Source organism: Pygoscelis adeliae, unplaced genomic scaffold (assembly GCF_000699105.1).
Source record: "Pygoscelis adeliae isolate BGI_AS28 unplaced genomic scaffold, ASM69910v1 Scaffold420, whole genome shotgun sequence".
NCBI lineage: Eukaryota > Metazoa > Chordata > Aves > Sphenisciformes > Spheniscidae > Pygoscelis > Pygoscelis adeliae.
This window is the reverse complement of record NW_008823871.1, coordinates 322,512-348,794: the sequence shown is the minus strand read 5'-3', so window position 1 is coordinate 348,794 and position 26,283 is coordinate 322,512. Positions and strand designations below refer to the sequence as shown.

The following is a 26,283-nucleotide window of genomic DNA, read 5'->3' as shown; positions in this document are numbered from 1 at the left end:
CTTTGTGCAAGACTTTGAATATTTGGATTTACTTGGAACTAAAACTCCAGGCAGGAGCTATTCTCTAAATGTTACTGAAATCCAGGAAGAGATGGGCAAAATTATTGCCATTTAAGCTTTGTGAGCCAATCCTGTCTGTACTCCGTGAAGTTCCTGTCCTGTAGTGCACAACCACTGTCTCCCTGGTAAACATAAATCACCTTTGATATGGAGTATTATTCTTCAGTCCCTTTTCAAGGGACCAGAGAAAGGTAAATTGCCTTGATAGAAAACGGTACCTGGTAGAAAGTGGGAGTAAACAGGCCAAGTGCTTCTTGGGTCCATCAGTCCCCACACACGGAATGGGGGCTGGGCATGCCTTTCTCCTAAATGCTTTCTTATCTCCTGTTTCTAGAGAAAAACCGGAGTTACGTCATCTCTTCCTTCACGGAGTTGAAGGCTTACGATCTACTAACCAAGTTCCCTGTGCAGTTTGTAGAGTATCCTCTTGGCAACCTTTGTCCAGTGTAGTTGGTTGCATGGAGTATGAGAGCTAATCTGAAGCTTGGGTAAGGCTGAGGCATAGCCAACTGGCTTCTGGTTTCAGGACCTGGTAAACTCTTCATCAGAGATACAAAGTGTGCAGGTGGGACATGGGATCTTCCAGGGTGGCTTGGGGGCTGTTCACAGAGATTCTTGACAGGCTGCATCCTGCTGTAGCGAATGCCAAGGCTGCCAGATGCTTGTCCTTAAGTGGAAAGGGTATGAGAAAGGAGCCTGTTGTTGCCAGGGCCTCTCTTCCTTCTTGTCCTGGAAGGCTCTGAGAATCTGGTAGCAGAGCTTAAACAATTTTCATAATCTGAATACGTGAGCTAGCCCCAGGGTACACAAGGAGTGCTCCAGACTTGTTTCCAATAGAGCAACTGTAGATACAACAAGCGACAGATGAGCCGGATTTACCCCAAAGGCACCCGGATGGACTCCTCTAATTACATGCCCCAGATGTTCTGGAACGTCGGCTGTCAGATGGTGGCACTCAACTTCCAGACCATGGGTGAGTGTCACATTGTCCTCCAGCTTCTGAGTGGTTGAGGCTGTGTGCTCATGTTCACTGTCTCTTCCTTCGCTGCTGTTTCCTACTGCTGCTGTTTCCCTGAATGCGTTTATTCCGTGTGCCTTCTCCCAAAGTGGTGTTCTTCTTTGACTCAGTCTCCCACAGACCACTTTTCTAGGCCCAACACAAACCTGGTACACAGTGACCAGGATGCCGGTCCTACACACTTGTGCGTACACACGTACGTGGACTTGCTGTCATCCAGTGTCTGGGTACCGTCTGGCTGTCCTGTAGCGTGATGTCAGACTAAATAATGTGCATGAATGCATCAGAAGCTCCCGCTTCCCTAAGCTGCTTCCTCTTTGCGAGGCAGCAGGCAGAGCTCCATCTGGCTACAGGACTGGCCTGTCTATGCTATTATTTCCAGTATTTTGACTGAACAGGGAAGAAGGGCCTTTCCTTGCTGCACAACTAGCATGAGGAGGAGACAAAGAAAAACGTCCAGAGAAAGCTATTCTTTACCCCTCTTCGCCTTATGTATAGCGAGTGTAGGAGACTAGCTGAAGGATCAGTAGGGAAAAAAAAGAAGCAACTTTTAAAGGGAGAGAGATTGGTTATGAAGAGGATATCGTACCGAAGACAGAAACCACAAGACAGTGTTCTCAAGAGAAGTGGCAGAGGAGAAGATGGACTGAGAGGAGGCCCAAAATGAAAGGGGGACGGAGTAGAGGGGTTCAGACAACTATTTACTTCACACCCAAAAATAGCAGGTGGTACTTAAAGTAGGTTTTAATTTAGTTCTACCCATGACTTACGGTGCAATCATAAGCAAACCACTTACCTTTCTTACAACAGCTGCTGTAATATTATTCCCTGTAGGGTGCTGAGAGGCTTAATTAGTTTTTGAAATGGCTTTGTGAGCCTTTGGCTAGCGGGGGCTGTAAAAGTACAGCATCTTTCAGCTCACTTGTAGCACACAAGCCACCTGAGGAGGTCCCACAGAAATTTTGCTCATTGTGTTCCTCTGTATCTCAGATGTCCCCATGCAGCAGAACATGGCTCTGTTTGAGTTCAACGGCCAGTGTGGCTATCTGCTCAAGCATGAATTCATGCGGCGTCCAGACAAGCAGTTTGACCCCTTTTCTGTGGACCGCATTGACGTGGTGGTGGCAAGCACCCTGTCTGTCACGGCAAGTACAAGCCATGGTGCTGTTCCTCCCCTGACAGCCAGTTCCTGGCGCCACGTATATAACTGGCATCTATGTCCCCTCTGTTTATTACCCAGTAGGGTTCTTAGTGGCAAATGAACCCAGAGAGTCCTGTGGGAGAGTGTTACCATGGCAACTCGCAGTCTTTTCACTATTTTAAATTAATCATAATTGCATGAAAATGGAAATGTAGCATCTGCCACACAGAAGCAGCCAAGGCTGTGATGATGGGGAGGGAGGAGGTTGGAGGAAGTGCTGAAGCAAGTAACATGGGTGGAGGTAAAAGAAAAGCCTATTGTGGATTGGAAGCTGCAGCAGAAAAGATGTTTCGGGGTAGGAGAGTGACTTTGGGGTGAAGGTATGGGTGGGTTCTTCCGTTTTATTCTTTTCAGCAGTTGCTAATTATGTTTCTGCTTGTTCGTAGATACTCTCTGGTCAGTTCCTCTCAGACCGCAGTGTGAAGACATACGTGGAAGTAGAGCTGTTTGGGTTGCCAAGGGACACAAAACGCAAATACAGAACCAAGCTGACCTCCACTGCCAATTCCATTAACCCTGTATGGAAAGAGGAGGCTTTTGTTTTTGAAAAGGTGATAGCATTTGACGGTAATTTAGGCAGAGAATCCTTAAAGATCCTGTTGGCCACAAGCACTGCCTCTTGAGAGGTCAGTGACGACAGAAGGGACTCCCTTCTGGAGATCTCAGTCACGGCTTTAGACACACAAGGAGTTACGTGCTGCCCTCTCAGATAATATCCAACGACGATATCCAAAACAACTCTCTATCAGTATTTCCCTGTGCAGACAACGGGGAGCTGGGAACATTTCTGGAAATAACGGGCTTCAAAAGTCTCCCATTTGTGATGCACTTCAGACTGCAGTGCACTAGGAAGCAGAAAGGAACTGAATGTCTGTGGTTAAACTGTAAATGAGAAACAGACAAACTGGAGAAGTAATGGGACCAGAGGGAGGTTTTCAGTTGTGCCAGAATGCAGAAAGCTGCCCTGTTTGTCCCCAGGAATTCAGTGGTCACTAATCCAGCTATAGGGTACGGGGAAGTTAAGTCAAAGGTGACAGTAATGTTTGGCCTTTCTGCAGTAAGTTACAAAAGCAAAATACATGTTACACAATTCATCTCTGTCAAGCACACTGTGAAATAGCAGGTATTTTCAGCCTACTTGGGATGTGGTAGATAAATATTATCCTCGTTTCAGAAAACGCTTTTCAGGCTTCAGTTCTGGCAGAATAATTTTTAGTTCATTTTATGGCAGAAGAAAATGGGGGAGGAGGGAGGCAAGAGCCCTTATGGCAAAGTTACCATGCTTGCTAAATTATCCTTCCAAGTTCATTCCCTTCTCTGGTGAATTGCTTCATGGAAGCTGTGGTTTGGAGGGTTTGTTGCCCCATTTTTTCTTTAGGTAAACACCCTCCTGTGATCCTGTGCTGTCTCTCCTCTGAGAAGCCTGTGTTTTGTGGAGTTTCTGTGAATTTAGTTATGTCTGTGATAAACTGTAGCCTTAAATTACCAGGTGCAGAAATAGGCAGTGACTTCCTTGGAGAGATGGCATTGTTTTGGTGGAAGGAGGAGAGAGTGAGGTTCTACTTAGTGAAGCCAGTATGCTGTTAGGAGTTAGAGGTCAGGGCATTGGTGCCTTACTCTGTTTTTTCCTTAGATCATGATGCCCGAGTTGGCGTCTCTCAAAATTGTGGCTTGGGAGGAAGGAGGGAAGTTCATTGGTCATCGTGTCATTCCCGTTATTGCAGTGCACTCAGGTAAATTTTGTGGAAATTCCTTCAGCTTTTGTGCCCTTGAGACCTAGCCATTGGATGCTGTAAAGAAGATACGAACATCTGCGTATTTTGCTACTTAATCTCCATTCCTGTAGGCAGCGGAGCCTTCAAATTCATCCTGTTACAGCCTTGGCTTAATTCCGTAATATGTCCTCCGTGCCCTTCTGGAAAGAGAGACTGTTTTACTGTTGGAGCACACAAACAAGAAGGGACAGAGATTCTGTTAGCTTACCTCTTCTGCCTTCTGTTTTCAGGCTATCACCACGTTTGTCTCCGCAGTGAAAGTAACATGCCGCTCACCATGCCTTCTCTATTTGTGTACCTGGAAATAAAGGACTACGTTCCTGATGCTTGGGCAGGTAGTACGCGTTAAAATGCACATGGGGGGGGTTGTTCTGGCTTTGTCCAAACTGTGATCCAGAAGCATTTTTCCAGCCCGGTGCTTTCCTGCTGCACCCTTAATTGCTTGTCAGGGTGGGACTTGAGCGCGTGCCGGCACCGTGTCACACCCTTGCTTTCACCAGAAGAGAGTGGATGCTTGCACCCTAACTGTGACTGGAAGAGAGTGGATGCTTGCACCCTAACTGTGACTGGAAGAGAGTGGATGCTTGCACCCTAACTGTGACTGGTTCCCAGCATGGGCTGATGCGCACACACCTGACGTGCAGCGCGCTCTGGTTTGGAATGGGTCGGTCTCTTTACTGCTTTTATTCAGTGGCATGGAGAGGTTTCCTAGAGTGCAGAGGTGATAACTATCAGGGACTGACAGCAGTGGGGTTTTAGAGAGCACAGGAGTGGTGTTCTTCCCTGTTTGAAGAGAGGGAGGTTCTTGCTGGTACTGGGATACAGTGATCTTCCTTTAAAAGGGGGATGGTCAAACAGTGAGAGATGAATCGGGAAAGAAGCCCCACCGGAGGTACTAACAGCAAAACTTTTAACAATCATGAACAAAGCCGTGCAGAATGTAACAGCATCAGCCACAGATGTTCTTGTGAATACTTCTCATGTTTACTCTCTCTTCCCGTGTTCGTACAAATGAACCTTATTCATGGGGGAAATCCTGTGAAATTGGTGGTTTTCACACATATTCGTAAAAAAGACCAGGTTTATACAGCATTGGACTGGAAAATTGGAGCAGGGAGCTGTGCAGGTTAGGAAAGTCTTAACCTGGCTTTGGATTTTGGGAGCAGTATGCTCTTTTCAGCTTCGTAGAGCTGCCCTAACGATCAGTTGGGAGCCGTCACCTTGGAAAGGGACTGAGGTGAAGACGGTCCCGTCCCTTCGTGCTGTCAGGGAGAAGCTTGTTACAAGTAGAGCATACAAAATACCCCTTGTCCACAATTTCCTGTCCTAGGCCAGAAAGGAAACCAGAGTACAGTGAGTTATTTGATAATCTGAGCAACGACCTCCTCTTTGTTTCTAGATCTGACTATTGCTCTCTCCAACCCCATTAAGTTCTTCAGTCTGCAAGACAAGAGATCAGTTAAGCTAAAAGATGGCTCGGTGGAGGTAAGTTTTTCCAAGTTCTGTCATTGTCTCCAAAACATGTTGCATGGATTCAGCCTGACAAAATAGAGCTTTGATTTACCTCTGATCTTTGTTTTAGAGGCTTGGCACACAGAAAAGCTTCCCATCTGCTGAAACTAACGGGATACCAGACTTCACTGGGAAATTCAGCACTCCTCTTTCTAATGGGCCTGCAGGTAAAGCTGTGGATGTGGGGTGAGCTAAAAGTAAAAGGGAAAGCCTGTACACTCAAAAGGCTGGAAAGAGAAAGTGCTGGAGGGTAAAGATCCTTGGTAACGGGGTCAGAACCTCTCAGGCCAAGTCACCGACTTAAATTCTGGTGCTTGTCATTAATGGCAAAAGTTGTAGGTATCCCCTGACTCTTGGGCTGGAGTGCGTGTGACGTGCATGCTGCTTTTACTCCACAACAGAAAAGTAATCTCAGGTATCTGCTGAGAATACCGGGAAACAAGCCGAAGGCCCAACAGGCATGAACATTGTCTTTCCCCTCCAAGGCAGGGCTAAGGTATCGGGGTAGTACTGCTGTTTCCTGTGCTATCGTGCACGTATGCTGAGCGCTCTGATAGAGGACCGCAGTTTTCCAGGTTCAGCACAGAGTTCCCTGGGACATAACTACATTAAGAGGGAACCACTGTCCAAGGAAGAAGTGGCCTGTGGCAGAGATGTAGCCTTTCACCTTACGTGTGAAATTGGAGGTTGGACATTGATTTTGAGCAAAGACATGATAATTCTGGATATTTCTGAGACAAAGGTTTTAAGATCTTGCTTGGTTTTATCCTGTAATACCTCACCGCTCTTCGCCTCTTTGTTGTTCTTTTCAAGGGTCTCTTTCTGTAGATTACTGTTGATTTCTGACATTTTAAGTATGTTTAGATCCCCTTGAAAATTCTTTTTCTTGTGAAACTGCACTTGGACCAGAGTCCAGTCATATAATACTTCGGAGCTTTAAAGATTAGTAATTTTATTCATCAGCTCAGATGAACACTGAACTCTTCATAAGATCCATTACAAGTTCAGAGTGAACAGATCTGGCATTCTGCAAGAGTGGGAATGGAGCACAGTCCTGTGTTTTGACTGCTAGATTAAATGGGGACCCATTAAAATAACAAGGGCAAAAACTGCTTAACTCTGACCAGTCAGATGAGTTGGAAAAAAAGCTATGGATTTGCTTTAATAGAAATCAAAATACAAAGTCAGCATTTATTACTAGGTTTAAAGAAGCTCTAGCAGAGAAAGATCTTCCTAACAGTATGTTTGTTCCTTTCATACTGGCACCTTCTTGGCCTTACAAAACAAGATAGCCAACAAACGTTAAAGGTGTAGTATTGGTGAAAGTGCCAGAAGGAACGTTCCTCAAATATGCTTCTAATCCAAACTAATTGATAGAGTAATTGCAGGTGAGGTAAGAACATGTCCCCTACCGTACACTTAGATTACATCATTCCATTCTATTCTGTTTTGTAGTAATTGACAGCTAATCAGTATTTCTTCCATATTAACTGTATCAACGTGATTAGCGTCCTTTCAAATGTGTTGGTATCAAAACAATCAGTTTTCTGAAATTTCAGGCCAGACCATCCTTCTCGCCTAATCAAAACAGGTTTACATGTGCCAAATCATCACTAGCAATATTCAGCTAATACAAAGCAAATGCCCTTTTTCTCTGGCAAGGCAGAGAATCCTGTTCCCTTTCTGTTGTGCTTACTACAAAGTTCCCAAGCAGTTGAGCATCTCAGCAGCTTAATTAATTCCTTTGTATTCACACCAACATCCTTCATGTGGCCCGTGTTCTTGATGAGCTCTCCGCTGTCTGTTTTCAACCCGAAGATCCAAGATAGAACATGAACAGGAACCTCTTTTGTGATTTTCAGGAGCAGCGGCGTTCGCCAAGGACGAAAATGTGATAGAAGTGACGCAGATTGCAGGTAACTCCTCTCATGCTGTTCACACGGGCTGAGGCCCTGTCAGTCATCTTACATTCCCTCTCTGCCCAATTTCTGACTGGGATAGAGATGAAGCCTGTTTTGCAAATTAAAAAAGACCTGACCCAACCCTGCCTGTTGTAGCCAGCACTAAAGACAAACCACATGAATCTTAGGGCTCGGGGACCCGGTTTCCCTGCCTGTGGCACCATTTGGCCCATTTTGACAACTGCCATGGCGTGTGGCGAGCGCTCAGGCTGGGACTGAGCTCACAGCAGGTCTCAAGGAGAAAAGAGGCTTGAAGTTGCCGTGGCCCGTGCCTTACCCAAGCTGGGCCACTGCCATCTGCACAGGTAGGTCAGGAGAGCTTTGGACTGCTCCAGCTTTAGCCCTCTGAGGCCACTGGCTGCAGCAAGTCAACTTTATAGCAAGGTAGGAGGCAGGAGCTGTCACATGAGTTCTGCTCTGGCCAGATTTGATGGTTCCTTTACCCTGACTAAACCAGAGGTAACGTGGCCGCAGGGAGCCTTCAGCACGCGTGCAGCCTCTGTAGTAATGTATTGTTCACCTGCTTTTCTGTCCCTTAATGCAGTGTGATACAAATCAATACAAAACACTAATAACCAGTGTGCCTAATTATGCCACAAAACTGAACTGAAGGCACAAGAGTAAACCTGTTGCACTCAGGATATGTTGCCAAATAAGTTTTGGTTTTAAAAGTTATTCCTGAAGAAAAATGTTCCCCCGGACAGGGCTATGATTACATTAAATATGTACTCGGGTAAAAGGCATCACATAATATGGAAGCGTAGTGGGCTCTGGCTTGAGAGTCTAGACTTGTTCACTGAGAGACTTGCATTTAAGCTGTACTCTTGAGTTTCCTCAACACGAGCCTTTTAGAAGGAGCTGACCCTGCACAGCCTTGTGTTGCAGACACACCCACAAGTTCTGTTAATTTTTACACATTCCAAGCCAAAAAAAAAAGTTACTTCCCCTGAGAAGATAACTCCCTGTGGCCCTTCTGCCACAGATAACCACATCTGACTGACTTGCTGCTGCCAGATAACGAGTTCTCCAACAGTTCACAGGCATCCTTCCCTTCTCATTTTCATCTGCTGCAAAAGCCCTTTCATTTATTCCTCACAACTGAAGAAATGCCAGGCATTAAGACTGGAAGGGATGTAAGTACCTGTTATTGTAACTCAGTTTTGCAAAAAGTCAGTAATGAAATACCAAAAAAGCTCCCTTATAATTAGAGCTGCCAACTAGCTTAACAATTGCGCTATCTTTGGGATACTTAGAATTGTGGAAAAGGGCGCAAGGCACAAGACAGACAGGCTGGCACATCACCACCAGTGTGTTCCTCTGGCCAAAATACCAAAAGGCAGCAATTCTGGCCATCCCTATGCCACACATCCACCAGCTGGTGAACTGAGCTGCAGGTAATGCTGAAAAGAGGGAGGAAAAGCTGAATGAAGGCAGTGCTGGAAAAACCTGTCTGACCACAAAAGGCATCACAGCAGGTTGAGAAATGCTGGGTGAGAGAAAACAACCTCTCTTTATTTTGTATTTTAGAGCCTCGGACAGCCAGCCTCGCAGAACTGCAGCAGATGAAGCTCTTTCTGAAGCTGCTGAAGAAGCAGGAGAAGGAACTGAGGGAGCTGGAGCGGAAAGGACGTAAACGGAGGGAGGAGCTGCTGCAGAAATACTCCGTACTCTTTTCAGAGCCTGTCTGCTATAGAGGCAAGAAAAGGATGATACACGCTAGGAAAACCCAGAAGAAGAGGTAAATACAGCACAGGGTCTCCAGCAGGGCCTGGCCTGTGGTTCACCTCCCCAAACCAAAGCAGAGGGATCCCTAAGAGAAACATGGGCTCCCCTTCTCGGAAGCACGGAGTGGTGCGGGCCTCCACATCTCCCTGGGTTTATAGAGTGTCAGGTGTTCCCACTGAGGGGTGGGTAGGAAGGTCAGGATTGTATCGGCATCTCTAGAAGCAGCAAAGCTGCTGTATCTGTTCTGCAGGAGTTTGGCAACAGGTGATGTTGGTACATGTGCAAATCCTGTAGAAATGGCAGAAAGCATTGACAGCCGGGTTTTGGAACTGAGAGAGAGGCTGGAGATGGACCTCATCCAACTCGGGGAGGAACACCATGGTGGGATTCGAAGAAAGAAAGAGCAGCACGCCACAGAGGTAAGGACTGCAAGTGTCAACAGAAAATGTAGCCTAGGAGAGCCCCTGCAAGGACAGCCTGAAAACCCAAGCTCTTCACTAAACCGTGAGCTTGGAAATGTGGCCACAGGGCAGAAAACACCCCTCAGAACAATTGTCAGGTCCATGCAAGATAATTGGGAATGTAGACAGCGATGCTTATTTGTTAGAAGCTATAAAAATCCAGCAGAAACATTTTTAAAGGTCTGCAATTTGAAAAAAAATTGAGAAGCAGTGCCCTGGAGCACATCAGGCTCCATCTGCTTACAGTCGTCTGATAGCTTAGCTTGGGGTTAACGTGGCGTTCATTGGCTTCATACGCTGCCAGGTGCCAGCTCTGTAGGAGCATGGGTACATGAGGCTGTGCCACGCTTCTTATGGCTCCCTGCTTGATGCTGTACCGTCAGAGCTAGGGTGACACACAGGTATGTTGAAGCCCTGCAGGTTCACCAGTGGCAACCATCAGAGCATTACAGACATGCCGTAGGGGCAACCACGCTCACCACCGTCATTCAACCAGGACGGATGATGTGTGGGAACAGAGCAGCCATTGCTGCATCTGTGCTGGTAAAATGAAAGCCTTGTGAGGGACAGTACTCCTAGGACCACCCTTAGCACTGACAGCAGGGCTGAATCTCATTCCTCTTGAAATCTGGAAAGTGTTTTGCTGTTTGACTCAGTAGAAGTCAAAGTAAGTGTCCAGGTAAGGTGTTGCCAGTGAGTCCTGCAAGTGCATCAGTGTTTCCCACACCCTCAGACCCCCCCCCTTAAGCAAATGCCAGCAAGAGACACGGTAATGCCTGGAGACAAAGTGCAGTCCACGAGATGGTGATGATAAATACGGCATACGCCATCTGTTCCAATGAAAGGGGGATGATTCCAGGATTTGGAGGCCTCTTCCTATCATTATTTTCCGAAGGAGTTTGCATCGTATGTCTTAAATCTCAGGTTCCCTGGTGCACTTTGGCTTGACAAGCATCTTGCAAGCTGTCTACAAGACTGGCTGGTCTAGCCTATACCAACCCTGAGGGAAAAAAACCCTGCCTCTTGAGAACTAGCTTACCTGGAAATCATGCTTATCACCAGAGAGAGAAGCCAAAGGAATAAAACATCCTTGTCTCACAACTCTGTCAAAGACTCTGAGATTTAGTGGGTAAGGCTACAAAAAAGGGAGTAAAAACCTTGAGTTCTCACTGCACAGCATGTAGCCCAGCAGCCAGGGTTTTTCCTTTCAGGCTGTCTCTCAGCAGGCAGCGGTGCAGGCAGGTCTGACTGCACTGACACTTACGCTGCCAGGAGTTTCCACAGAACTTTGTTTCCACAAGACAGAAGGCCCATCCTCTTGCTAGCCTCTGTTGTTTAGAAGGAAAGCTCTACTGCTGTTTGCCACCTACCCACAAGTACAGTGAATCTGGTGCAGCCTCCTGCACAAAGAGATAGGAAGCTGTCCATAAAGATAACCTAGAGGTGAGTGACATGGCTCACAGAGCAGCCTTTGGAGCCTTGGTGGCGTCAGTCCACTACCACGGTGCAATCTGTGCGCGCATCTGAACTGGCTGTTGTGGTGCAGGGGTTTGCACAAAGCCTCATGGATTAGCTGGCCCCTGGAATTCAGCGCGGGGTGGGATAAAGCTGAATCTGGTGGTAATTAGATACGGATGGTGTGCTGTCTCGTCTTGGTTTGGCTGGTTTTGATCTTGTTTTCATTCCTTGAACAGCAAGTTACCAAGATAATAGAGCTAGCCAGAGAGAAGCAGACAGCTGAGCTGAAGGCACTGAAGGAGTCATCAGAAAGGTAAACTTAGTATTTGAATAACAAAGTAATAATGCATAGCTCTCATCTGGGGTGGCATTTTCTGCTAGATCTCAAAGCACTGTACTACAGACAGTGAGTGAATCCAGGGGAAGAGAAGCATTTCTTTTACTTTGGTGAGAAATTGAGGCACAGCGATGTGACACAGGGTCTCACTCAGTTACACAGTGGCAGTGGTGGGAAGACAGCTCTTGTCTTGTGATCTCCAGAACACCCTCCTGCCACGAGGCACCAAACAGGGTACTAGCGTTCAAGCTGCAGTAAGTAGCCTCGACTGACTGATTCAGAAAGATAGGAAATAAGACTGCTGGTCACTGGATGTCATTTCTACCTGCTGTAGTCAGTACATCACGTATAATCCCTTCCAGGGGCTGATCAGCTCAGTCTTCAAAGTGAATGGAGCATCTTGGCTCCAGTACTTAAACTGGCAGAATCAATTTACCGATTTCTAGCCAGGCGTTTATCCATTTGTTCTTGCAATAACTTTGTCCTGAAGCTAAAATCTCCTCACACGTTCCTCCTTCCCATTAAATCCTCTCTCAGCCTTTAGTTGCTAAGTCAGGCAAAACTTCCTCTTTTCATGTCCTCCATCAAGACAGATTCTCTGTTTCTGTCAGCTATTCAGCATATTCAAAGAAGACTAAGAAAAACAGGTCAAGTAGCTAGGTAATGGTTTGCTAACAATACGATGTCATTTAGTACAGTCACATCTACAGCTGGCTGTGAGGAGCTCCAGAAAGATTTAAAGATCTTGAGCAACAGGCAATAAAATGGCAGTTAAATTCAGTATGAATAAATACAAAATATTGCGAACGGAAAAAACCTAACCATAGCTCAACTGTACAGAGGGGTGAGCTATTGTCACTCAGGAAAGAGATCTGCAGCTGCTGTGGATACTTCTCTCAAACAGCTCATCATTCACAGCTCTGCGGTGGCCACAGTGGCAAATAAGCTTTTTGGAATTGTATGGGGAAAAAAAGATTCAAAGTCAGCATTATGCCACGAGATCTATCTCCATAGTGCAGTCACCTTTTCAGTATGCCATCTTGAACAAAAGGCTTTGAAAGAGCAAGAAGGGGGTGGCGAGGATAGTCAGCAGTGAGGAGTAATTTCTGCACAAAAAGAAATTAAATAGGACTCAGCTTGGAGAACAGATGATTGAGGGGGATGTGACAGAAGTGTGTAAAATCATGAATGGCATGGAGAAGAAGAATAGGGAAGTGATTACTCACAGTTTCTCAGAAGCAATGTGGGGCACCCAGTGAAGTTCTCAGGGAGTACTTCTGTCACACAGCGTATAAATTGAGTTCTTTTCCTCTCAGGGCAAGGAGCTATGAAGTCCAAAAGTAGAGCTAAACTCCAAGGTATGAGAGACGTTCATGGGAGATAAATGCATAGCAGCTGGAGGACAGGCTGGAAACCGGGAAGGTGGAGGAGGGAAAAATTACCCTACACTTGTTTTCTTTCTTAAACCTCTCTTAAGCATACGCTCCTGCACTGTTGGAGGCAGGACACCAGGCCGATGGGCCACAACCCAACGGCCGTTCTTGTGCCCCCTTAGCACCTGTCCTGTTGTAATCGTTTTGTCCATGGATGGCCAAGGTCAGGTGCTGGTGGTGTGTCAGCAGCCTTTTGTGCCCTGACGCTGACACCGTCCACCTTCTGTCTTGCCACGTTCTCTGGCCTGCAGCTAGCCTTTTTGATGGCCACATATGCCTCAGTCAGGGGCACAGATCTTAGGTCTTCTGGGATTTGTTCTTTCCATCTTTCCTACTGGTTGATCAAATGCCTTTTAAGTGTTTATGGTTTCTGCTTTGCAAGTCACATCCCATAGTTTATGTGCCTTTCTGCTTGCTTCAGGTCTCTCTAGGTCTGCTATATAGACATGTAGTTCCTTCTTTTTTTTTTCCTTTTTCTTCTTAATTTAGCAGCGTAAGTACTTTCAGCAAGTCTCCTGCTGCTCGAGAGGAACCTAATGTAGGTTCCTACAATACAACACAACCTAATTATATAACATGTCTTCTCCTGTCCCTTTGTTATGACTCTCTTTAAAAAAAAAGTTACAGGACTTAAAATATTCTTAAGACTTAGAGCTTTCTGCTGCACAATCACTCAGACTTTGCTTTTCTGGAAAGTAAAGCACTCCAGAGAGCAAATGCAGAGGGCTGCTTCGGTCTCTCGGGTTTGTAATCAGTCCTGTCTTTCACGGCACTCTTTTCTCTCCACAGCAATATTAAAGACATTAAGAAGAAGCTGGAGGCAAAGAGAGTGGACCGAATCCAAACCATGATGAGGAATACTAGTGACAAGGCTGCTCAGGAGAGGTACTGGGGTAGATGGTACTGGGCTTTGTCTATGCAGAACACGAGCTGTCCTGCTCCAGGAAGGGAACGGCGCTACACCACCGTCTCTGTCACCGACAGGGAAACTTTTTAAAGCGGCCAAACAGGTAGTGGCAGAGCTGTAGTGGTCAGGGAAGGCGTGCTGGCCTGCCCTCACGCCTGGCTTAGCACTTTTTCTCCACTGCATTCCAGTACACAGGCATATATGCCGTGAAGCCAAACATCTGCTCCCTAGCTGTAGCAATAATGTCATTCCTGCAGTCACTGCTGACAGTGGCTTCCAGATCTTTCTCCATAGGCTTAATTTTTTTGTGTAAGGCAGTCAGCAAGATCGGCTTCGCTTACTGGATTTCTGAATAGCCTGAGAGGAGTAGTGCCTTAGAAATGCCCCCTGCCCTGCCGCAGGGAGTAGGAGCTGATACGGAAATGCAGGGGGAGGTCATTACAGATGGAGAAATTGTACCTTGAAGATGAGCCTCCCATGCATCCGTCTCTTTAGCTCTCTTACGTGACACGTAAGCTTCTTGCTGATGCGACGACGCACCTTCCAGTCACTTCAGCTGAAGCCTAAGAGCACTTCCAAATACTTCCTGCCTACCCTCACGCCTTGGTGGGTATTTATCTCCCCCTAGAATCAAAGGCAGGTCTTCCCCAGCCTCTCTAGAATCTGTTTGTAATCAGTTTCAGCAATCATTTCAGTTAGGAGGTTGTGTTTAGGCATATAATGGCTGCAGCCTTCCTTCCCATTTGTTGTTATAAAAATAATACTCTGCTATTGAGTCATTCTGCATGACATGAATCAGCTGTAACAGCTTCACGTGTTCAAGGGTACAGAAGAGGGTGCGCTACCTCCTTTGCTTCCAGCTCATAGCAAGGTCCTTTTGCTGTCTGTTAAGCTGAAAAAAAATAGAATTTTGCATCCAATTATTTGGCTTATGTCTCAGTCAAATTTGAACGGTGTTTTAATTGCCTTTCCTAAAATTACAGCAACCCCTCAATGTGGGAGGACGCTATGGGAACGTAACACACCTGTCTTTCTGTGTGGGCACTAGCAGTCCTGTCTTACTGTATGGTACTTTATCAGAATTGCTAAACAGGTTTTATATAAAGATAACAGATGGATTACAGATTTTTTACCATTTCCTTTCTTTAAAGGTTGAAGAAAGAAATTAATAACTCTCACATTCAGGAAGTGGTGCAAACAATCAAACTGGTGAGCTCTCCTGTGACAGTCTGCCACAGCATCTCTGTTTTCTGCAAAGTGGGGGTGTCTCGTGTACATCATCAGCATGTCTCACAGACAAGAGTGCGAGTTCTCTGAGGCATTTGAATCCCATTAAATTGCTGCTGCATCGAGGGCTCTGAGTGTGTAACTGAGACAGCCAAAGTGCAGCTGAAGACAGCGGCTGCCCTTACTAAAATACTACTGGGGTAGATGGGTCTCCCACCTGGCGGAGATGCGGTGCAAACAGAGCTGTCCAAGATATTTTGCATTTCTAATTCAGGGATTTTTTTTCTAAGCACAACTAATGAGCAGTGTAACCCCACATCTATTTAATAATGTGCAAAATTTTGCAGAAGGGGAAGAGACCCTAAGGATCTCATCTTTGCCCTTCAGAGACCCATCCCCTGTTGCACAGACCCCATGTGTGTGTGTCTGTGCACGTGCTTGCACGTGTGCACGTTCTTGCAATGCTTCCCTAGCACTGGAGTTCAGAGTGTTGAGTACTACACAAATGACTCGGAGCCAGCAGAAATTGTTCAGAATTGGAAATGAGGGGGCATTGGGGCATGTGCTCTGTTAATTCTGTGTCTTGCTGTTATAAGCTTGGGATGGCTAAAGCATTTGTTTATAAAAACTTAAATTTGAGTGGTTTTTTAATTTGTTCTTTTTAAAGGTGACAGAAAAGACAGCCAGGTATCAGCAGAAACTGGAAGAAAAGCAGGCAGATAATCTGAGAACGATCAAGGAGAAAGAAAGCCAGGTAAAGGCAAAGATGAAGCTCAGGGTCAATGCTGTTACTCAGTACAGTAAATGCAAAATACTAGAGGGGATCAGTCTTCCTTTGCGCATTCTTTAATTAGCGCCACACTCATCCTCCACACACACACTTCAGACACCCACTCCTCAGTACACTGAGAAAATGAATGACTTAGAAGGTGGTTCTACAGGAGCCTACACAGATCTAAGTCAGAGGTGCTGCACTCCTACACTCTCTGTGCCAGCACTAGCATTCATCTAACCATACAGAAACCCCCTAAATTTAAAGTGTGATGGAAATGCATCTTTAGAAGCGATGAGTCTCATCCCTGAGCTCCTCAAACTCTCAAAACACACAAAACGCATTCATGCTCTTTCAAGGTTGACGTGCAGTGAACACGCAGTCTCAATTCATCAAACTGTGGTGTAAATCAGAGTAATGTAAATCAGCGATCCTCCACGCTTTCATCTTCAGGGAAGCCAAAGATTGCCAAATCATTCAATACAGGGTTGAGACCAAAATTATGAAGTGCTAACATCTCATCATATCGGTCTCTCTCAGAGCAGGTTTTTATACCGTTCTCAGACTGACGTCTGCTTAACTTCAGTGTTTGGAAAATGATTTGAGTTCTCTGTTTGCAGCTCCAGCAGGAGGCACTGGCAGAGTATGAGGAGAAACTGAAAAGTCTTAATATGGAGGTGCAGGAGATGGTGAAGAACTATACAAAAGCAGGCTTTCCTGGACAGCCAGAAGCTCAGAAGGAAGCAGCTCAGAGCATTCCTGAGGGAGAACAAGGCTCCACAGCACAACTGGAAGAAAAGATCCCAGTGGCAGAGGTGTCAAGGCTTACAATAGCTGTGCCTGAGCCCCCAGGAGCTGAAACAGATGTCGAGATTGAAGAAAGCATATTTTGAGAGATGCTTCCCTTACTTACTGTTCCACTTCAAGAAGGTTTATGGAGGTATATAGTGAAGTTAAAGACTGGCTTGACAAACTACTCCCCCTTTCCGTTCTGGGGAACTCCTGAAATCCTTCAGGCATTTACTACTTTATTATCCTAAGTATTGGAAGTAGTCTGAAGAGATCACCCTTCAGAGAGTGCTTCACTCTCTTTTGTCTTCCACAGCCTTGGCACTAAGGTATTTAAGCAGCGTGAAAGGCCCTGTGGCTGAAGACAAGCTAGTTGTTGGCATTCACAGCAGCATCTACATTAATATTTTAGTCTGGATTCAGACTTCAGTTTTCAGAGTAAGTTCCCTCATCATTTGTCACATGCATCTCTTCACATCAGAGTGGTCTCAGAGCTAGATCCCTTTGAACGAAATGTAACTATGAGAGACACTCTCCAGTAGCCCACCTAATACACGCCAACCAGCTGAGAGCTAGCCCAGAATAAAGCCTCCTGAAATACATGTAGGTGTGGGTGCACCGTTCCTTCTGGCAACACTACCTGCTAATGTAGACACAGCCTCTGTTTGTAGGAGGGAAGGTCAGTTTGATAGAACCTCAGACCATTTTTTGTCAGCATACCACTTCCTTGAACAACCAGTGTTGGCTTTTTAATTGGTGTGTCATCCCCCCCAGTCAGATGAGGACAGTTTTCAGTACATTGGTATCCACACCACATAAACCAGCATTCCCTTCTGTGGAGATGTGCATTACCAGCATTGTAGCTTTTCTTTCTTTCTTTCTTTCCATCCTCCCCTTATTCCCAGGGGCTGATTCTCCTAATTCTAACTTTGACTCTCACAGGCCTGCAGGCAAGTTCTCAGCTCTGGATCCCTATCTCCTGAAGACTCTGCCAGTCTTGAGCAGGCTCCTTGAGCAATTACAAGGAGTCTAAGAGCCTCATCATTTGCTCCAGCTACCACAGAAACACTTGCAGAGTTCTCATCTACAGCAATTTGACATTTTAGAGCTTCACTGAAACTTTTTCTCATGAAGCTAAATTAGTTCCATATTATGGGCTTAGGATAACAACAGTTAACAAAATTTCTAAACTGTTTGAAAATAACTTTGTTGTTCAAATAAAGAGCCAGCCAGTTATATTGCCCATAAGAGTCCCTTACGGAGAAAGCTGAGTACAGCGCATAAGAAACCACATTGAATTATCCATTCAGGTAGCAGAAAGCAGTTCTCTGGTGTTTCTTTTACACACTGTTAATGTGTGTAAAAGTTAATGACAACAGAGGGGTCACAGCAGTGATCTGTAGAATCTGTTCCTTGCTGCTGGGAAAACCAAACTCCTCAAATATCCATGTTCTTTAGAGCCTTGGGGGGAAGACTACACACTACGCTTGCTGTTTGCTCTCCCTTTGCAGGAGTACTACACACACCTTCCCCTCAAAGCGTTAGTCACTTCCCATCTCTTCGTGAAGTATGTGCACCTATAACTAACAGCAGTCCTCCCCTTCGGTGACATAACAGGTAAGTCTCATTCCACGGCCTAACGCTGAGAGAAAATTGCCTGGCCATAGGACTTCAAAGGGCAAGTGGTCCTCAGCCTCTTTCAGCCCTAGCACATACTTGCTGCTGCCTGTCTTCACTAACACAAAACCCTCCAGCAGAACACACTTGGAGGGCCAGGTTCCCAATATCTTGGTCTTCTCTTGCAACAGAAAAAGCGTAGGTTCCTCTTAGCCATCTTTACACTTCCACTGTCTAGGACAGCAAAGCCTTATTTTGTGAACGTAGAACTTGCATCAATGCCCCCTGCCTCCACATGTACTTTCTCTCACCTGTTTTATGACCTTGTGCACCAAACAGCTTTGACACAGCAAGTGCTCACTCATCCAGAAGGAAGGAACTGGAAACATATGGTCCAACTCTTTTCCTAGTACCATTTCAGACAGACTTTGCTTATGGATCCTAAAAAAAGCAGGAAATAGCAATACTTCAGTACAGAGCAGCCACATCCTGGCCTGGAATCATATTGTGTCCTGAAATAATGTTAGCCCAAGAACTGGAGTTTGGCCTGCCAAAGTATACCCGCACCAGGTCACAGGGACCCTGGGGAATTAGGCACTTGATGTCACAAGTGGAGGAGGGGGGGACTGACCTGACACCCCACCACCCCCCCAAAAAGAGTCAACCCTCTCCAGTCATACACCTGTAAATAGCAAGACTTAATTAAAAGAGGTGGAAGAAGATAGGAAATGGGAACTGCAAATATTTTATTGCAAATGCTTATCCTAGAGATAAGCTACTGTAGGTCAAATCTTCCAAATTGTTCAAGGAAACAACAAAAAACCCAACAACAACAAAAACCCCCTAAACACTGCTGAAGAGAAATGGGGGGGATGAGACCCCCCCCTAAACCTCAACCTGCAATTTAGCAGATCTGGGACTACTGCAAGTCTTGGCACGAGCAGCCTAGAGAACCTTGTGCTGATGAACCCCCAATGTGTTCATTTGGCCATTCAAGCCCCCTTTTATTGCTACCTTATAGAGCCGCAGAGCATCTTTAAGCCCAGTCATAGAAACAGGCGAGACCATGGTCAAAAAAAGGAGCTTCTTCCATCCTCTTGTTATTAAACCTTTGCCCTTAATTTGAGACAATACTAGAGGAGATGTGGTCCTGACTGGAGCAAGTCTCTCTCCTCTCCCCAAATTTTTAAGTAAGTGCCACGCTGCAGTGCAATCTAACAAAGTTCCCACTCAGCCCTTTAACTTCTTCTTCAGGTTTCTGTATTTTCTGGAAAAGTGAGCTCAGGCACAGCAAACCTACAGCATGCAGTGGTTGTTACATGAGAACAGTTACACCTAGAAACTGCATTGAGAAACACATTATGACTGTAATGCTATAAAAAAACCCAACCAACCAACCAAAAAAACCCCAACAAACAGCTCAAGTAGGTATGAGAGACAAGATGTTCCAAGCCTGGTCTGACATCCAAGAAGAGACCACACCTCCCCTGCAGTGTTAACATAATACTGGAATTATGTGTTGTAAATTTCTGACTTATTTATTTTCTAAAAGAAAAAAATAAAACATTGCATTTCTTAAAAAAATTGGATCACCTTTTTTTTTCGTTGCAGTTGGCAGATACGGGAGCAAGTCCCAAATGTTGCCCAATGTACGCACATGTTAATAGAGGCTTCAGGTGCTCAGAGTTTTCTGCCATCTGTGCTCACGGTTCTCAAATTCAGCTGCAGTTATTAAATACGCAGTGAGGTGGTCTGTTTTGTTTTTTTTAAACATAATATCCTTATCACACACATTTCTCCTCTGCACAGTTCATTCCATTCCTTATTGTACTTAACCAAATCGAGCAAAGGAAATTACTCACCGTCCAAATTCCGCTCCTGATACCCCTACCCTTACAGGCAACCTCGCCCCACTGATACAGTGGCCTCCTCCTCCTCCTCCTCCTCACAAGCACAGGTCAGAAAAGCACTTCAACAGGAGTCCAAACTATTCTGGTGAGCTCACGCTCCTCATGTTGGCCCAGTCCTAGTTCAGACCAGCAAAGGGACCGTCTAGAGACAGAACGGTCCTTCACAGACACGCCAGGACAGCAACACGAAGTCTTACACTCGCCGCTGGTTCTCTCCCACCCCACAGCAACGCTCGCCCCTCATGCACTCACAGCACAACTCTGTGGCCGCTCGCTGGCTCTGACCGCCGGCAGAAGCATCTCCCAGGACAGACGGTGCTCGGTGCAGAACCCTTTCTGCTGTGGGCAGCAACAGATCCGCAAAACTCTGGCCAAGCAATGCCAGGGTACCACAGCGTGAGCTCGGTTCCCTCCCTAGCTCGTCCTGACGGCTGGTTGGGCTCCGCCATTGGTACAGTGGAGCTCTGGCGTGGATATATGTTACTAATGGCCATTTCCTTCTGCTGAGAGCAGCTGCCTTTGCTGTTCCAGGACTGAAGCTTTATTTCAGGAAGTGGTAAAATACTACTCCGGTTAGATCAATTTTGTTGGTTTATAGAACAGCCTCCGTCCCTGAAGTCTCACTCACGCTGTGAAGTTTGAGGGCCTTCAAAAAAAGATGACAAACATCACAGCAAGGTAGAACCGCAGCCAGGAAGCAGGTCAATATTTTGACTTAAACCAGCTCGCAGTGTTGGCAGTTCCAGACCAGAGCCCATGTTCATTAGCCCCCTGCTTTCTGTACCGGGGCTGGCAATGGAGATCAAGAAATGGGATTAGCACAAGGCGAGGGTTTGCTTTCCCAGTAAGAGCACAGAGCAGAGCCACCGCAGTCGTAACGGTGAGGAAAAACTGCAAGTGGAGAAACACACTGAAAACCCACCCAGAAAAACTGGCCCCGAGTGGGGCTCCCCCGTCACTGCTAAGCACCAGCTATCTCCAGACATTAGTAACGGTCAATCTGCATTTCTCAGCCACGCAACGGTGCCTGCAGTGACTCCCCTAGATCCAGCCGCACGTGGATGCAACCAGGAAAACAAGGAACTGCCCTTAAGTACGTGCAAACTTCCCATCACCGTAAATATAAATCTGCAGTGCTCACAGTTTTACAGCCTGAGACTGCTGGTAACAAAAGCTGTTCAGAGCCGTTTCTAACTGTATTTCTAGGGGCACAACAGCCACCACCTGCTCTGTATGTCATTATGTGGCATATGTACAATTCAAGGCAGACTGAATTGTTTGGTGTTTATCCCACCCCTCTGCTGCACACACAACATCCAGCACTGCAGAAGCACGGCCCTTGTGCTGGCTAAACGGGGGTTTGTCGCCAGCTTCAGCCACCCAGTCCATACTGGCCATCCAAAGCCCCTCCAGAGAAGTTGTTTGGAGGTTATTTTGAAGGACAATTCATCCCTTCTCTCTCTGGAGGGAACTCGGACACCTAGCTCAGGCCTAAAGGTGGACACGGGGTTCCCCCCTCTCCATGCACATGGCCAAAGCACCGGGGGTTACTTTTTTCCTTCAAATCCTTACAGTGAATGAACCCAACAGAAGAAACCCACGTTACAGAGACAGATGTGTAAAGCCAGGGCGGATCAGCAGGGCTTGGGTTAGTGGAAGTTTTCACTCCTCTCTCCCCTGACACCACCACCTAAAAAAGAACATGTTTCACAGGGACAGGGACAGCCCCCGTGGCAGCTGCAGGGAAAGGGGAAGGATGCGCTCCCTTCCTCCACGCAGCACGTGACAGGACAAAGACTCTTAAGCCAGGTCAGGCAGGCTCAGTCTCACTTCAGAGGCTGCTCCCCACCTACTGCACCGGCGCAAGCTGCAGCCCTCGTAACGAGAGGTACCACCGCTCCAGCCTCCTTCCCTCCAGCCTGCGCCAACTTACCCAGCGCTGCCCGTCGGAATTCCCCAATTCCTTCATTTTCCAGCCTAGAGACCTCTCATTACTGCATCGTGCCAACTCTTCAGCAGCGCCCTTCAGTGAGAGCTCTCATACTGCCTGTGAGCATTTTGAGGTCAATACAGAGCAGGCTGAACCCAGTACTTGCCTCTTCCAACCTTTTCGGCTCTTTTTGCCGTCATCTCCAAGCAGAGCATCAGTTCTCTGACAGCCTTCGAACACCATAAATTGGTTGGCCAAAGCAAGGGCTGGAACAATGCCAGAATAAAATGCTCTTCGTGAGGCTTTTTTAAAGGTGTGGACATTTCGAAAAACAATCATAGCGCAGCTACACCATGACACAGATGTAAGAAAACTTAACTTCAGCAGTTTGGATTCATGTTATTAATATCCTCTGACGTTTGAAGCCTGAGGAAGAAAACACCATGATGACTTGTACCCTTATGCCACATCACAGTTTCTATTGTGCAACCCTTCTGTTTTTAAACAAAGCACTGGCACAGCTTTATCAGGCGATTTATGCAGAATTTCATGAAAAACAGGTGGATGTTTTATGCAGATTACATCTTTGTGCTAAAAAATACCTTCTAAATGTACTTTTCAGAGTGTATACAGAAGAATCACTAACTGTAAGCAAAGCCACATCTCAGATGAAGTACAGACCACATTCTGCATCAACACTTTTCCCCACTGAAGGGAAACAGTCTTCATGCCTCAGAGGCCAGGCGTGCCGACGCTCCTCCTGACAGAATACTGCCTCTACACAAAATGTGATGAAATTTCTGCAAGATGAGAAACGGACAAAAGATAAAGGCACTAAAAGAAATGTTACTGTAGGGGTTTCACACAACACACGATGGATTCTGACCATCCCTCCAGCAGCACAACAGCTCACAGAGTCACACCAGCATTTGGTTACTTACGTACTCCGGAGGAGAAATGCCACCTTCTGATTTTCCAGCACTATTTCTTCCCACAGAATTCAGACATCCTTGAAGATTTCTTCAAGCAGCTGTGGAGCCCTGCCTGTGTTTTTGCTTACCATAGGATACTGGCTGACCACAGGGCGATACGGTAGTTGGATCAGATAGGTCTCTGTAATGAGGCTGTTACGTACAGAAACCAAATTCAACGGTAATTAAGACAACAGTAGTGCCTGGTCAGACACTGAACAGCAGCAGATTTAGGCACAATCTTAGATTATTTCCACATTTTCAACTTTTATGGGGCATAGTTTAAATCTCATTCTCTACCACTAAATTCTCTTGCCCAAAATACTTATTTTCAGGAGCCCAAACTTTGTACTATATTCTTAAAAAATTAAACAATGGGGATCCCTAAGCAAAGGAGGACTCCAACCACAACAAGGGATACAAATACAAGACACTGTACCTGAAGGATCAGCATGGGACTCTCTAAAACAAGAGCATTACTAACAAAAGACACAGCAGTCGAACTCATCTCTTGGCCAACACCTTTTCAGGCAGCTTTCCTAATGAGGATTCAGCACTGACATTTAGGAAAAAAAGAAAAAAAAACAAAAAACCCTAAAAGACTAACATGGCACACACTTTCAGATGAGAAGCCCAACCCGGTGGAAAGCTTCCCCTTGCTGTCTCTTCACTGTCCAGTGGAACAGTGAAGAGGGTAGTGGGAAAGTTAGGGTGAGCGCAGCTCTCCTCGGCAGGCTGGCTTGCTATTAGCACCTTTGTTATCATCATGCCCTTCACGTTTTCAGAGCACTTTACAGGCACGAGTAGAAGCCTGAAGGTCACTGCAAAAGCAAATCGGTTTGCTGTGGTGAATAGATGCAGATCCCTATGAATATGATGCTGTCAACCAAACATTGAGAAGCAAATAGCCAGAAAATGCATGTAGCTGGTTGCTTTAGCTTTGTTTCTATCATCATTCCCTAAGCAGTAAGGGACCTAGAAGCCTTTGATGTCTCTTTGCAGCTCCAAACAAATGCCTGGCCATCCTCTCCTCCTTTGTAAGCAAGAGTAACTCATCTTCTTCCAGTTTGCACAACTATGATGCCCCAAGTTTTTAACTGAAGAACGGACAGTGTGTTCAGGCAGTTCTCTCTGCTCCCTTTCCTGCAGGTACAGGAAACTTTGCCTTCAAATATTTAGTGCCCACTCTGCATACCGCAAGCTGCTCTAGATATTCCTACAAACTGTATCCAGTTGAGAGCTACAGTTCAGGCTCAATTTGTACTGAATGATCCAAAATTATCTTTTACCTCTGTAATAAAGATACGGTGCTGACGTGATCATTGCTACTACAGAAGGAATTGCTGCACAGTAGCTACTGTATTTCAGAGACGCTCTCCCTGCCCCACACATATCCCTACATGGTCAAGATTCAGTACTTATTATTATCCCCATTTATAGACTAGGACCTAGGGCACAGCAAAATGCTTTCTCCAGGCTACAGGGGGGAAGCGTAGGATTCTTCTCACCAGACTGAACAATCTTAAAAGTCGGGAGCCTCATTTGATCTAGGGTCCTTCTGTAATCACTGGTTAAAAGATAGGGGCTTCTAGAGAAAGATTTGTCCCGTTCTGAAATAAACGGGATAATAAGCTGCTGCATTCGATAGCACAGAGCCCTGTTTGAGGAGGACAGGCACTATTATATATAAACAAGAGCAATTGGGAGATGACAGCAGTCACAGACTCCCCGTTTGATTCAGCAAATTGTGCATATAAATTCAACCTGCCATCTTCAAAGGCCTACTATGTGGTGATTGCCAGCAGCATGGAAAAGACTCAATACTGGCAAGGCTGACAGGAAGGAAAAATAAAAGGGAACGATTCGGGTGAAACATGACACAAAACAACAGAAAACCCTGAGATGTAAGCGTAACCTTGTTGAAAGCATATATGAAAAGATATTCAGAGGTAACAACATCTCAAAGCATAATTACCCACTGAGTAGGCTATGAGCTCTTCAGAGAAGAGGCTACGTTTTGTATGTACTTAGATATCACTTAGCATACAAGAAATCTCGCTCCTGAATACTACTGCAATGCAAACTACAACCCTGCTCTGCTTATCGTAATTCTCCTGACTGGCTGCATGGTTCTTAGGGAAGGAGCTGTTGGCCCTGGAGACAGAGCTTCAATCTTTTAACTGATCTAGGTTTATCTTAGGATTTATATTTGATTTCACACTCATCTAAGTAATGGAGCAATTAATTGGCAATATGCCATGCACGAACTGTAAAGAGAGAAACACAAGAATCAGATACTTAATTCTGTATTGGACAGGAAGATGGATACTTTCTGCATTCTTCACAAATACGGTAATGAGTTTTTAAAATTTTATAAGATACTTGAATGCAATCCTTCAAGGGCCTTCCCTCACTGTGTTTAGTCAGACTTGGGCCAAAGTATAAAATGGTGTTAGATGTTAAACCTGTCATCCCTGTCCCCAAGAAATGTTTGTTTCAGGATCCAGGCTTCTGCTATAGTCCCTTCTTGTTTTAAAAGCCACACAGCCACAAAATAGGTAAGTTAGACCAGACTTCAAGGTTCACACTTCCCTTACATCTCTGAACTACAGACACATTTTAAAGCATCTCAGCACCGCAACAGGCTTATGAATAAATCAAGATCTACTTTAATTTAAAACACAAGTGCAAAGGATTCACATCTACAGACGAGCAGGATCGTTTGTTTCAAATTATAAATCTTTTCAAAGCCTGCTCTTTTGCATTAGAAAAAGCAGTATATCTGGAATACAGAAACATTTTACATCAAAAATTTTCCAGTGCAGCTAAGGAGGAGCTAAATGAGTTCATTTCAACCAACTTCATCAGCCCCAAACTTAGACATCCAGTCTAGGCAAACCACCTACGATCCCTCTACTGGCCACAGGCAGAGTGGTATCGAGAGACAGCGATTTCATCCTTCAGCAGGTATCTGAGATAATGGAGATGAATCACACGGAGGTGTTCCTCTCGCCTTGGTCTACAGAGCCACTCTATATGCTTCACAGACTGGGTGCCCACCATTTAAATGGTTGGCATCAGTGCAGATGAATTCCATCCCAAATTACTTCAAGTAATCAACTGTGGCTTCAATTTTGAAGCAGGATCTGTAACTGGAGTAAATAGCAGAGGATAGAGATTATTAACATCTTCTGAAGAAAATGCAATTATGAGGTTAGT

The 26,283-nt window shown here is 45.7% G+C and overlaps 1 protein-coding gene across 5 annotated transcripts in view; it reads left to right on the top strand.

Annotated features, from left to right (window-relative positions):
* Positions 1 to 19,650, top strand: part of PLCB2 (phospholipase C, beta 2) — a 62,811-nt gene extending 43,161 nt beyond the window's left edge. For 2 of the 5 annotated variants that reach the window (XM_009333592.1, XM_009333583.1), the window contains exons 17-32: positions 395 to 479; positions 909 to 1,033; positions 2,069 to 2,223; positions 2,666 to 2,830; positions 3,913 to 4,012; positions 4,285 to 4,389; positions 5,454 to 5,539; positions 5,637 to 5,733; positions 7,429 to 7,482; positions 9,055 to 9,265; positions 9,503 to 9,671; positions 11,408 to 11,484; positions 13,731 to 13,826; positions 15,000 to 15,057; positions 15,743 to 15,829; positions 16,468 to 19,650. In XM_009333592.1, the coding sequence (XP_009331867.1) occupies positions 395 to 479; positions 909 to 1,033; positions 2,069 to 2,223; positions 2,666 to 2,830; positions 3,913 to 4,012; positions 4,285 to 4,389; positions 5,454 to 5,539; positions 5,637 to 5,733; positions 7,429 to 7,482; positions 9,055 to 9,265; positions 9,503 to 9,671; positions 11,408 to 11,484; positions 13,731 to 13,826; positions 15,000 to 15,057; positions 15,743 to 15,829; positions 16,468 to 16,740 (1,943 nt within the window). In that variant the 3' untranslated portion in view covers positions 16,741 to 19,650. Of the gene's footprint in view, positions 1 to 394; positions 480 to 908; positions 1,034 to 2,068; positions 2,224 to 2,665; positions 2,831 to 3,912; positions 4,013 to 4,284; positions 4,390 to 5,453; positions 5,540 to 5,636; positions 5,734 to 7,428; positions 7,483 to 9,054; positions 9,266 to 9,502; positions 9,672 to 11,407; positions 11,485 to 13,430; positions 13,480 to 13,730; positions 13,827 to 14,999; positions 15,058 to 15,742; positions 15,830 to 16,467 lie in introns of those variants that run through there. The other 3 variants (XM_009333600.1, XM_009333607.1, XR_664007.1) reach the window with 3 other exon arrangements.
* The last annotated feature ends 6,633 nt before the right edge of the window (positions 19,651 to 26,283 follow it).